General features: G+C 34.8%; 2 protein-coding genes across 4 annotated transcripts; both read right to left on the bottom strand.

Annotated features, from left to right (window-relative positions):
* Positions 1-250: 250 nt before the first annotated feature.
* On the bottom strand, positions 251-6,863 carry LOC113071724 (alpha-(1,3)-fucosyltransferase 9-like). Its single transcript, XM_026245016.1, has 3 exons — positions 6,478-6,863; positions 4,105-4,199; positions 251-2,684 (listed from the first exon to the last, which is right to left on the bottom strand). The coding sequence occupies exon 3, from the start codon at positions 2,674-2,676 to the stop codon at positions 1,597-1,599; it is 1,080 nt and encodes a 359-aa protein (XP_026100801.1). The 5' UTR covers positions 2,677-2,684; positions 4,105-4,199; positions 6,478-6,863; the 3' UTR covers positions 251-1,596.
* Positions 6,864-7,952: 1,089 nt separating this feature from the next.
* Positions 7,953-11,329, bottom strand: manea (mannosidase, endo-alpha). Of its 3 annotated transcripts, none has more exons than XM_026245015.1 (5): positions 11,159-11,329; positions 10,020-10,326; positions 9,826-9,935; positions 9,669-9,745; positions 7,953-9,167 (listed from the first exon to the last, which is right to left on the bottom strand). In XM_026245015.1, the coding sequence occupies exons 2-5, from the start codon at positions 10,324-10,326 to the stop codon at positions 8,531-8,533; spliced, it is 1,131 nt and encodes a 376-aa protein (XP_026100800.1). In that variant the 5' UTR covers positions 11,159-11,329; the 3' UTR covers positions 7,953-8,530. The 3 variants fall into 3 exon arrangements, with proteins under 3 accessions (XP_026100800.1, XP_026100797.1, XP_026100799.1); XM_026245012.1 differs by having other exon boundaries at positions 7,954-9,167; positions 10,020-10,658; XM_026245014.1 differs by having other exon boundaries at positions 7,954-9,167; positions 10,020-10,562.
* Between the last annotated feature and the right edge of the window lie 1,569 nt (positions 11,330-12,898).

The following is a 12,898-nucleotide window of genomic DNA, read 5'->3' as shown; positions in this document are numbered from 1 at the left end:
TATCAGATCAGAAGCATCATATTTCAGAAAGAAAACTTTGGCAGCAAACAAATCTTCTAAGCTTGCACCTGGAAAAGCGAGTCATTATGCTCCTCACATTATGATTTCATTTGTCTCGTACACCAGAGCGTGTCTAAACATTTGGCAACATTTGGAAAAAAGTCTTCTGCATTCCTGTGAATATGGCACAACCCACATGAGTGTATGTATATTAGCCTCCTGCTCTCAAGTCAACATTTCACTGTTAAACAAAAGTGACATTTAAATATTTCAAAGACAGAACTTCACAGTACACATTGATACTTCACAGTATCACATATTCAAGCCATGTAAGCTACTTAACAGTGATATTATCAGCAGTTATTCAGTAGAGTAAAACATTATCAGCAATGACGCACTTCTGGCATGTTTGTTTTTCAGTAGCAAATGCATGTTGGTCACTAAGGTGTCCATTATGGTATGGTAAAATATGAATGCGCAAAACAACATCCAAAACCATGGAAATGAAAGGCAGGTTGTCTCAAAATACATACACATTACATTTACAGTACATGGACATTTTGTACAACATAAGTTCTGTAAACACTGCATAGATGACTCTAGCACTAACATTTACACAGTAACCAATGACATAAATAAAGCATAAAAATCTTAGTTTCAGAAAGTGCTCGGTTCTCATCAAATTAACAGACTTCCTGTATAATGTGTAGGTAGGTGTATGAAAACAGCAAAACTGAACTTTAAAGCGATATTTCACAAAAAAATTACAGTTTTCTCTTTTAATCAACCTCATATCATTTCAAATCTGTATGACTTATTTTCTTCCACAGAACAGAAAATAAGCTTTTGAAATATTACTTTTGTGTGCTATTTTGGACTATTTATTTATTTTTAGCTATTTTGCTATTTTATTTATTACATTGTACTGGTAAAAACTATGGAAGCCCATTTACACTGAATTTTAAAAAGTTTGAGTATGAAAAAACAGCAATCAGTATGCCTTAAAACTGACTTTGATTTTCACAATTGTTTGTTTTTCTCTGCAATGATTTTTTTAAAACTAAAAATGTGACTTTTCCCCTTGCATTTACAAGTTTGTATCTTATTACTTCTCTGAGCTTTGAGATAAAAAGTTGCAATGAACTTTTTTAGATTTTTATTCGATGGTAGAATTAGTTGAAACACTCTTTAAAATATCTCATTTTTATGTGCCTTCATGTTAACTCTGAAATGCATGAATTGCATCCAAAATATAATTGACTTCACAGAAGAAAGAAAGTCATGCAGAGCTGGAACAACAAGATGGTGCGGCGCGCAAATGAGAACTTTCATTTTTGGGTGAACTATCCCTTTAAATGCATTTTGGTCAAAATCAGCTTTCCAAATAAATACATACTAAACTCTACACTGCATAATTTGCATCCATATTAATAAACGTTTGAAACAGAACACAAAATAAATGTACATCTACTTTGGGACATTTTACAAAAATAAAAGTCTGCAAGTGCTCACAACAGACCCTCATTGGAATTAAGTTATATGAGGTCTTATTGTCAAGCCACTTTCATTAATCTGGTCCGGTGGTTCAGTTGTGAATCAACCCCAATACCATTTGTCAAGATTGTTAATTGCTTTGTACTCATTGTGCCTTCTGACATAATCGCAAGCCAGACAAGTGTGCTCGGCCCAGAAGTACGCCTTTTTCACCTTAAAGTGTTTACGCCAGTCAAAGTACTTCAGGTAAAGCTCCTCGTTTTTGTCAAGGAACAGGAGATAATCAGCCAGCTCCTTCGGAGACGGGAAGTCATCAACGTGGATGAAAGCATTTCCCTGCACAAAGTTCTGATAGTTCTCCCTTGGTGGTCCGAGCACAACGGGTACGGTGCCAACGGAGAGCGGGTTGTACAATTTCTCAGTGATATAGTCTTTGTGAATCGAGTTCTCGAATGCCAAATAGAATTTACAGCTTGCAACTGTAGGGAAATAGTCCTGGTCAGAAATGTACTCACCAAATGCTTGTCCGTATGCATGAACCTCGATGTGCTTGTAGAGTTCATTGTAGTATTTCACTCTGACGTGGTCTGGGTTCCAATTGCTGACGATCCAACAAATCAGCTTGTTCTTGCTCGGTGGCACGAAGTCCTCCTCTCCTTGGGCTGCGACAATCGATCCATAAGGCACTTCTATATCAGCATCCTGCCGATAGTTTAGAGTTAAATTAAACAAGTTTTCAATTCCTGGTAACTGAGATGAATGCGAAGGTGATTCGAAGTTCATCCAAATCCATCTCTGCAACGTGGGCCGATACGCCGGTGGCATGTTGGACAGGTCGCTGGTGATGTCCCTGTGATGTATGACCACGGCGTCGGATTTGTTGTAAAGGTTTCGGTCGGCGGTGATGAAGCAGCCATCGATGCTGAACAAAGAGCTGCAGACGTTCAGGTCATAGGTCTCAGCGAAAGGCCAAAGCCAGACCAAGACGGTGGTCTGGTTCTGCTCACTTCGGGTGGAAAGGAGGCTCTTCACTCGGGCTGTGGATGTTTCTGACTCAACCGGGCCTGACAACCAGCTCGTAGATGGTTTGATGTACATTAAAAACAAAGTCACAAAGCATCCTAATAAAAAGATACCGAGAAGGAGGGGTCGTAGGATTCTGTAAGTTGGTGCAGATGGCATACTCTGGCCTTTAAAGGAAATAGATAAAGATCAAAATGCAAAAGAAAGTTTATGGGTCATTATATGAAACAGCTTCTTATTAGGTCTCATTAATCTCCATAAACCAGTTTTGAAAGTTGTGAGCTGGCAAAAATTATGATCAATTTAAAATCATGTGTTTAAGATTCTGAAGTCTTTAAGTACTGATGACCTGGACTGTGTCATCTAAAGCTTGATACACTGGGTCCACCACTGATAGACAGTTCTTTGACCTAAAATGACCTGCTGTGCAACATTTCAGTCGGACAGATTATATTTCGGTAAATTAATTGTTACTGTGTATGATGGGTGTGGCTACAGTACACTGCCAACACAGATGAATACTAACACAAAACATAGTCTACTTATGTATGTACATAGCTATGCAGAAAATATCAATATTAATATATTGCATTAAAATTCAAGGTCTTACACCATGTGTCATTTTGCTCAGAATAACAGTATAAATGCTTGGAATTATTATATTATATTATATTATATTATATTATATTATATTATATTATATTATATTATATTATATTATATTATATTATATTATATTATATTATATTATATTATATTATATTATATTATAAAACTGCCATTTTATTAGCTAATCAATTAGCAAAGTTAGTTGAAATTAACTGTTTTTTGTATTGCTATTAATTTTACAGACATTGAAGCAGGTAATCTTAACTGCTTTCAACATGCTTTTTACAAAATGAAAAAAAAAGTACAGTAAATTTAACAAATTTCAATTACATAATGAGAGTTAATGACTGTTCAAGGCGAATTAATTTGTTTGCATGGCCCTAAAAAAAGGATTCATCTCTATTAAGATTTCAGAATGAGCACTTTGATATTTTGCAATTCATATGTTGAGGTGTCTCATCCACCAGCTGATTATATGTATGTTGCTGTAATGAAGATGAACATAAAATCCTAGACTTTATAATAGAGAAGCATTTACATGTCTAAGATGCTTGACTGTACAAAAACACTTCAGATATTAAAATGCTGGCTGGGTTCCCTTACGAAAGGAAAATATATTTACCAATATATTTCTTAAAATATATTGTGATATATTGTAATATATTATTTTCCCTTTTTATTTTCTAATATTTTATATATTTGAATACATTTAATAATATATTGATGATACATATATTATATAATATATTGCAAAATATACAAATGATTGCCGCTTTCAATATATTGCAATATATTGGAAAAAATAAATATATATAAGAATATATGCCTAATATATTACAAGATATTTTCCAATATACTGCAATATATTTTTGTTTCATAAGGGTTACACACTGAAGTCATGTGATTTATTAAGACAGTAGAATCACAAGCACAGAGAAATCCAACATAAATGCAAAGTAAATCATCTTAAATATTCACCTGACAGATTTGCTGATATCCAGAAGGTAAAATGATTGTATGTTCCAGTTTCTTCTTTTTATTACCAGAAGAATGTCAGTCTTAAAATCATAGGTCTTCTCATGCGGGGGAAAAGACAGAAATAGATGACATCACTTTACAATCAATATCAGCTGGATGTCAAGCATTTTAAGGATTAAAGCTGCAGACTGACTATAAAACTGAATATCAAAAAACACTTTGTGTAGGGTGGTGGGTACAAACATTTTAGACTGGGGAACCAAATGAGGAAGTTTAATATTTTGTTAAGGAAAACTTATTATTTTATCATTGTTAAGAATATAAGGGGAGATAAGCTTCCCTTAGTGTTTCTGGTACTTTTGGGCCAGTTGTAGGTTTGTATCCTCAAAAATAATTCTGGATCATTACCAAGAACATTCAGACAATCAGTTTTACACAAGGGAACACTGCCATCTTCAGGATGTCAACAGATAATCGAACCAAAAGGCCTATTTCCACCAAATTTCCACCATGACAAGATGTTAAAATGAGTTAACTGTTTAAGGATCAAGAAGCCCTAGATTTTGTCCTCTGTATATATTCCCAGAACAGAATCCCTAATCGTGTTTCTTTAATCTATGTTTCTTTTTTCATTCAAAATGACGTAATTATTTCCATTTTCCTAAGGGTCTTTCTTAAAATTGCATTCCAAACTGTTCATTCCATGCAAATTCTTCAAAAGCAGACCAGTGACTTCAAGAGGCTATTAAAAGCCATTAGCATCAAAATATACCAAATAAACATTCAATTAACTTATTAAATAAACTTCAGTGGACTGAATAATGAGATCAATTAACTGAACAATTTCACACGGACATCTGCCAATAAACAAATCTTCACGGCTTCCACTTAATAATATCCTTTTCTGTTTAACTGGATGTGCTCATCTCACATATATAAGAAATTAACACATATCTTTCACATTCATTAACTTTGACAGTTCACAGCAAGGTTCCATTTGATAGATAACAAACTACCAATGAAAAATACTTTTACTTAACATCAAAAGTTGTATCTGGACTTGAGATTTAATGAACTAATAATTAATAGTCGTAATTTTAACAGGGATTAATAGATACTAGAACAAATTCATTGCTCATGGCTAGTTAATATTAGTTAATGTATTATCAACTAATGGGACCTTATTGTGAAGTGCTAACACTTTACATGTGCAGGTATGTAAAGTAAAAAGCAGGAAGCAAGCAACGTGACAAAAAAATTGACGTTCTATATATAATGAAATGATTTGGGAAATCGTACACGTTACACTACAACACCGATGGTTGAGAAATGAATTTCGTTTCATCTCTGCAGTGTCCATTTGCTATTAATCCACATGAAAGAGCTGTTTAAAAGGTTTATCACTGCATTTGAGACTCAATCATCTTATATGAAAGCAAAGCTCTGTAAAAGAGACGGACACTGATGAGGCTTCTGGGAAATACATTATAACCCCGTTAAAGCAAACATTGCCCACATCCAGTACATAATTGAATATAATAGATGCTAATGCATGATATATTTTTTGAGGTTTACCAACTTTGCTCTGTTTAAAGGTCCTGAGGGGAGGGTCTCTTAATTAGCTAGTGTTTGGCATTTGATATACTGTTTCCTAACTGCCAACTTTATATTTTTGGCCAGCAATACACTGGTTTTATTAAAGTAAACAAAGATTGATGGATGTTGCATCCTTGTGTCTCTCTGGGAGTCTTTGAATAGAGAGGCTTCTTGTTTTAAATGTATTGTGATGTATTTGGGACACAGAGTTGCATGCTGGTAGTTCACGTCTAATAAATAGAAGATAAAGGAAGATGAAAAGAAGCATTAAATATGAAGCATTTGTCTAGTTTATTTAGCAGGCTTTACGAATTCGTGTCTGACCCATCAGTGACATGATGGTAATATATTTAATAAACACACATCTAAAATAGGTCAGAAAACATAATTGAACGTGTTACCGTGCAAGGTGATGTGCTTTCGCCAGTGATGCTGAAGGTCATCTTAAAACAGACTGTCACACGCATCTGACATATTACTACACGGAATATGGCTATTCCTTAAATATGACACGCTCCCCCTCTCTAACATATCGACTGCTTTGTCTATTTTAAGCAAAACCGCATCGTTTCCAAAAAGGACGCATGAAGCATCCCAAGAGAATGATCGTCCCTGCGCTCGTGCCATGTTTAATTATTATAACTCAAAAATCCCCCAAGAGATGAATGAAAAAAATGATAGTATATGCAGTGCGTGATATTTAAAGCCTGAACTCGTGTCGTATAATATATGCAGAGCACACAGGTAACCTTCATATCAGTAAATCGTTTGTCTCACCTGTCCATCAGCAAACATCCTCGAAGGAAAGCGACATCATGCGCTTCTTTTATTTACATCCCACACACCTCGCATATCGGAGTGGTGCAGAAAAATCTCCGATGATGGCAATATTCGGAGAGGATGCACCTGGACCCATAGTCTTCGCTATGTGTTCGCAAAGATGACAGACTCAAATCAGCGCTTGCAAGTCAAAACATGTAAGATCCTATGGGTCAGAAACGGAGAACGCGAGCAAGTGCGTCGCTGGAAAGGACGCCATGTAACGCCGTGTGATGTGATGTAGAATAATGTCCCCCTCCCCACATGCGCTCGGATACCTTTCCAGTGTCCGTGCTGTTCATATGCATGGATGTAATTATAAATTTAGAGTGCGCGCGTGTGTGTGTGTGTGTGTGCATTTAATATACGCAAATGCAAGAATGCAAAGAAATGCATGGAATGGGAAATTCGCGTCAGACTGGATTATGTTTTTACTCATGGATTATTCCTTTGTTCATCACTGCTGTTTAAATTCAGTGGTTTACAGCCTATGACAGCAGATGTGTATTATTTATAAATAAATGCATGGGATGTATGAAAATTATTATTTTTATCTCATTATTATTTTTTTAAACGTGGTTCAAAAAAATCTGTTTAATACAATAATTCACACATTCAAAGATTAGTAAATAAGCAATTACATGATCAATTATTTGAAAAAATTATTACCACAGGCAATTTGTTCATTTTTAAAGCATCTGGTCAGAATATCTCTGAATGCAATTGTTGAGTTTAATAAGTCAGTAGACTTATATATCTTCATTTATATTTTTTATATAAAGGAGTAAAAAGACATGTAAAGAAAATGCCTAGTTCCTTCATGAAACTTTTGATGGCGCAGACTGTTGGGTAGCTGATGATATTCACAGGTTAAACAACTTGGCACATGCTGATTGGTTCTTGCTTCATATGACCTTGCTGCTTTTTGTTTAAATGGCTGGTTAGCTTTCACTCGAGCATTTCCCAGCATGTTTTCAGAGTTCCTCTGAAACCTTCCACCTTCTCCAGCTCCACCTGTGTAGATCTGCTACAGGTTATTTTATATGCTATTTATGCAGCAGCAGTATGTCTTAACTACTAACAACACTGTAATGCCATATGCACTGGTAGCAGCAAGTTCCTGAACTTGCTTGTAACAGCGAAAATCTACAACTACAGCAGAAACCAACAGCCGCAGAAATTCCGTCAAGACCAAATACATTAACATTGTCATATCCATTACCATGCAAAACATTTCAGAGGGTTGTCTTGAGAGAAATGTCTGCAATTCAAAAACAACAAAATAAACTGTGGCCAAATTTTATATTCCTGAGCATGCTGCTCGAACACATTGCATTCCATGGTAAAAAATTTAAATTAAATATATTGATAACATTTATGCATATATGTTGAATTAAAATGCAGGACACAATGTTTTTCATTTAAATAATTTATTATTAATTTAATAGCTTCTATTAATATAATAAATAGTCAATCAATTAATCAGTTGTGATGCCAGAGCAACCATAGGCAATTATGTTGGTCAAACTTTATATTAGGTGTCTTTAATGTTATGCATTTAATTAAATTATAAAGCATGTGGTGCAGTGTGTTATTCTGAGAAAGAATCTGTAGTTTAAAATGCATATTTGCAAAAAAACATAATATATATATATTTTTTTATCAATCTAAATTTTAAGCTAAACAATATATTTCCAAGTATTTGTGAAGTTTACTAGCAATTTCTGAGTAAAAGACGGTTTCTGCATACTTTTTTCAGTGTAGTTAAAAACACCTAGTATAAAGTAAAGCTGTTTTATTTACAGCTTCAAGGCAGAATATTTCGAATTGCAGTTTAGCATTTGACGAGTTTAATCAGGCAAGTTGTCATATACAGTGGTAAAAGGCATGTAAGTAATACAAACTGCACACAAATCAAACAGAAAATAAAGCAAATCATGATCCTTGTAAGCACTTCTTAGGGCAGCATTGCTTTTCCAGGATTAACAATAAAGTTATTAACTTTTTTTTTTTACTCCAGCCATTTCTTCTGCTCCTGACTGAATTTTCTAGCCCATTTTTGTGTTATCTCTAAATAAACTGAAGGTTTATGAGGAAGATAGTCAAGATACACAGTTTTACCCCATGTCTTTGGGATGGCCTCTTCAATTTGGGTTCCTTCATGCCATTCATTGAATGAAGTTATAGAGATGATCTGTGGCCTTGCCTCCAGAGCCGCATTAAAAGAGGTCTCGTAATACTTGCCCTTAATGCGGTTCCTTGTATTCTGGGAGTTCCAGGGTCTAATGCTAGTGTCAATATAACCTGGCCCTACACTTGGAACAAAAACCAAGTCATTATAGTCACAAAAGGTTTTAATGGATCTCCAGTTGTGATGCGAGGAGCCATAAGTAAAGCCGTTGGATGCAAAATACGTGTAGAGTCCATCAAATCCAGCAGTCTGTATGTCCTTCTTATGCCTTTCTTCCACAAGAAGAGCAATGAAGACACCATCATACGGTGTGTTCCTGATTGTCGACATACCATTTGGCTTTAGAAGTTGTGCCCAAACATCTGGAGTTTGCAAGTAGGAGTCATATACATAATACAGTGGAAGAAATTTGCCATTGCTTGTTTTGTATCTATAAAAAGCAGGATGACTTCCATATCTGCAAAATAGAATGTACAATAAGTGCTATTAAACACAAAACTTTGGTTTGATTTTATTTATTTATTATTCCATTGAACTAGAGATCAATTAGAGTGAATGGGTGCCGTCAGAATAAGAGTTTAAACAGCTGACAGGGATGTGCTGTACTGTGCAACTGATGTACTGGAGTCGTGTGGATTACTTGTGGATTACTGTGATTTTTTATCATCTGTTTAAACTCTCATTCTTACGGCTCCCATTCACTGGTGAGCATGTGATATAATGCTAAACCTCTTCTTATGAGGAAACACATTGATGGCCTGGGGTTAAACACATTGTCAGCAAATAAAAAAAAATTGTATTAAATATTCCTTTAATATTAATCTAAATGTACAAAAGTTGTAAAAGTGTTGTCATTTTTAGCTGAAACACAACGAATGTTAAGAAACTGAAAGTGTTATATATTTTGTTATTTTGTAAGTATGACTGTCTAGAGACTAATTGAATGCATCAAACATACCGCTCCACAATATATTTAATATTTTCACGCATATTTGCATCATCTCGTCCTTTGTATGGTTCAATATGAAAAACAACCTGTCAGAGACAAACAAAAAATGCATTAGACACAAAAGCAAAGACTATGAATTTCAAACTTCCTTCTACATCTATACCACCTTCAACTGATATTTGTCAGCAGCATCCAGAACCAAAGGCAGCAAATTATCAATTTCTTCACCATTGTCGTCTTTCATACTATGTGGATACCACGAAACAGCTAGAACACCTGAAACAGGCAAAAAACATCCAGTAGATGGAGAAACTATTGTAAATAAAAAATATATATACATGTTTCAAAAAGGTCTCTTACCAACAGCAGCTGTTCTCAGCTGTCGCATGTGTTCCTCTAAAACCATTGGATCTCTGGAACTGTATGGACCTAGTGCAGGGTAGAAATTGGCGCCGATGTCATCAGGAGGCTGGTGTCGTCCAGATGGATAACCTGAGGCCACTTTGGGGTCCCAGTGTGGTAAGAGTGAATGATCCCAGTGAACATATTTTCCATTAAACTGTGGGTTCCCATACCACACATAGTAGAAAGCGTGCACATTGTAATTTGGCTCAGGAAAATCTTGCATTTTGTTCTCCATTCTACCAGCTTTCTCTGCTGACATCATCTGCACAGGTTTAGCGGATACAACAATGTTGTTATCTTGTTCCATTTGTCTTGAAGGTGGAATAAGTTTTAATGCAAACTGACTGCCAGAATGATTATCCTCAGGGCTCAGGGACTTTAGGATGACTGTTATAATAAACACGGCCAAGGCTAAAGCAATAAGTGCACAACAAGACTTCCGCCTAAACCGTGCCATTACCCTGGAGGTTGTTTAAAGTCCATTACACCAAAGATGTTCTGTCAATGGTGGAACAAATAATGGTGTTAACTGTCAGTGGTGTTAATTGATACCCTCAAGGTTCATTCTTCATCTTCAAACTTCTACTAGAATAGCTGTAAAAAAATAAATAAATATATAGCTCACTTAAACAAATAGATCATTTTAGAGAGCTTTTTAAATATTACTAGTATTTGTTTATATAAATAAAACATCCATTTAATTGCACAACTTTATACCAACCAATAACTTTCAGGCTATGCTGCTTTTTACAATAAGTACACGTGCAGTAAGATAAAAGGTCAATATTAATTGTTTAATCTTATTGCTTTTGGCTAGAATCTATTTAAACATTCAACATATGATTTCAATAGTTACCTATTAAATTGAACCTATTAAAATAATCAACACATTATCCATTAAAAAAGAATCTGTAAATTGTTGTTACAAATAATTCCTATTTTAGAGCTAAAACTACAACCACTGAACACTAATCACAAAAGCTCATGGGAAAGAGGTACAGTTATTTAACACTGACACTTGAGTAACTGAGACTGAAATTAAACATTCACCTCACTGTAGCATTGCATTTTTTAAAAAATATGCAGCGACATACCTCTGTTGACAGACATCAAGTGATACATCTTTCGTATGAAAACAGAACATATGTGACACTTTAATCTAACGCGGAAGTATCAGTGACCAGTATTTTCTTCTCTCTTGTTTATTCGGCAATTGTAGATATGGGCGAGTTTTGCTGCGATCTACTGGACGGGAGTCGAATTACATATCATACTATGAAGAAGGCTAAACTCATGAATAATAATAAGGTAGCGTTTACGCTTCTCGGCGAACGGCCAATCACGGATACTGATTAATATTCATGAGCCAGGCATTCGCCATAGTATCGTTCGTAACTTCGTAGATCGAAGAGCTGTGGAAAAACAACCCTCCCTGACAGCTGTCAGACGGCGCATCTTTCATTCATTGTCTGTTACAGTTTGCATCAGCTAAGTTCAAATTTCCTTTCCTTTCACGTCTTCCTTGAGAGCAAAATAAATAAGTTCAATTGCGGCTTGTTGCAATTGCAATTGTTACATACAGAATAATATGTTACAGAAAATGCCTACAGCAATATATCTTTGTAGTTTTACCCCTACACACAAGAATTTTCGTATTTGTCATTTTTATTCATTAAAATTAGCCTAATTTGAGGTTTGACATTTTAAATAGTCGCATTTTCATTCGCAGCCATGAGGGGGCACTGTTTGCATTAAAATGAACGGCTTGGGAGGGAAGTGCCTGGAAGACTACAAGGCTACATGATGTGTTTATGCAGTTTTCTGAATGCATACTTCCAAATGTATATTTTCATATTCACAAGGACAGTGAATTTCAACAAGATTGCATCAATAACATGAAATTAAATAATTTTTGGATATTAAGTAAAATGTAAATGATGGAATTCGGGGTCTGCACACCTCAAAAATAAAAGGAACAATACATTTCTAGACAATCCCACTTTTAAATCTAGCTTTCTGGAAGCAGTTTAGACTATATAAATATATATACACTCCTTTGTCAACATTGAGCTGCTTTACAACTGACAATCAATCCCTGGTGTTTGAAATGACTTCAGTGACTCAAACAAAGCTGGAAAGCAATCCTTTCTAAAGTGCACCATGCACACACACTGAGACAGGTTGCACTCCGTTTTCTGCGATAAAGAGGACTTTGATGTCAGTGCCACTCTGTGCCTTTGAGAATCTGTCACAGTTATTTTTGAACCTAACAGTGAAATTATGGCTCGTTTGGATCGGAATCAAAGGAGAAGCAAGAGCCGTCTGCGACAACCCGATAATTCATATAATTGCTTGCCAGCTCCTTTGGGGTACAGTGAGATTAAGTGCTGTTATGCTTACTCTAGCCTAGCTCTAATCGAAATATACATACAACCTCTATAAAATTGGATCGGTTTATTCTGATTTATCCAGTTTTAATTTAGGAATAACCTGAACTGTAGTTGCAAAGCATTTTCACAATTTTTGGTACCATATAGTCTACAGTTATGCTGTTGCTCTTAAAAATAAATAAATAAATAAATAAAATATTAATTGTTTTTAAAAATGAATATTAAAAGTTATTAGATATAACTGATTAGATACTCATTGTTACAGACTGGATGCATGTTGTCCAAAACATAATATTAATTTATTAATAATTAAATGATCATTATATGAATTTTTTTTAATGCAACATCAACAACTTACAATATAGGTTCCTGCTACATTTTTACATTTTAATAAAATTAATTCTATTAGATTTATTTTAATTAAATTTTATTCAAATAATAAAA

This window comes from Carassius auratus, unplaced genomic scaffold, assembly GCF_003368295.1.
Source record: "Carassius auratus strain Wakin unplaced genomic scaffold, ASM336829v1 scaf_tig00007919, whole genome shotgun sequence".
NCBI classification, from domain to species: Eukaryota; Metazoa; Chordata; class Actinopteri; order Cypriniformes; family Cyprinidae; genus Carassius; species Carassius auratus.
Note: the sequence above shows the minus strand (reverse complement) of the source record. Positions and strands in the feature narration are given on the sequence as shown.

Coding starts and splice junctions, on each gene's coding strand:
- manea (XM_026245012.1), bottom strand. CDS start 10,521: ATGGCACGGTTTAGGCGGAAGTCTTGTTGTGCACTTATTGCTTTAGCC. Junction 9,746..9,825: donor CTGACAAATATCAGTTGAAG/GTGGTATAGATG, acceptor TGTCTCTGACAG/GTTGTTTTTCATATTGAACC. Junction 9,168..9,668: donor ATTAAATATATTGTGGAGCG/GTATGTTTGATG, acceptor TCTATTTTGCAG/ATATGGAAGTCATCCTGCTT.
- LOC113071724 (XM_026245016.1), bottom strand. CDS start 2,676: ATGCCATCTGCACCAACTTACAGAATCCTACGACCCCTCCTTCTCGGT.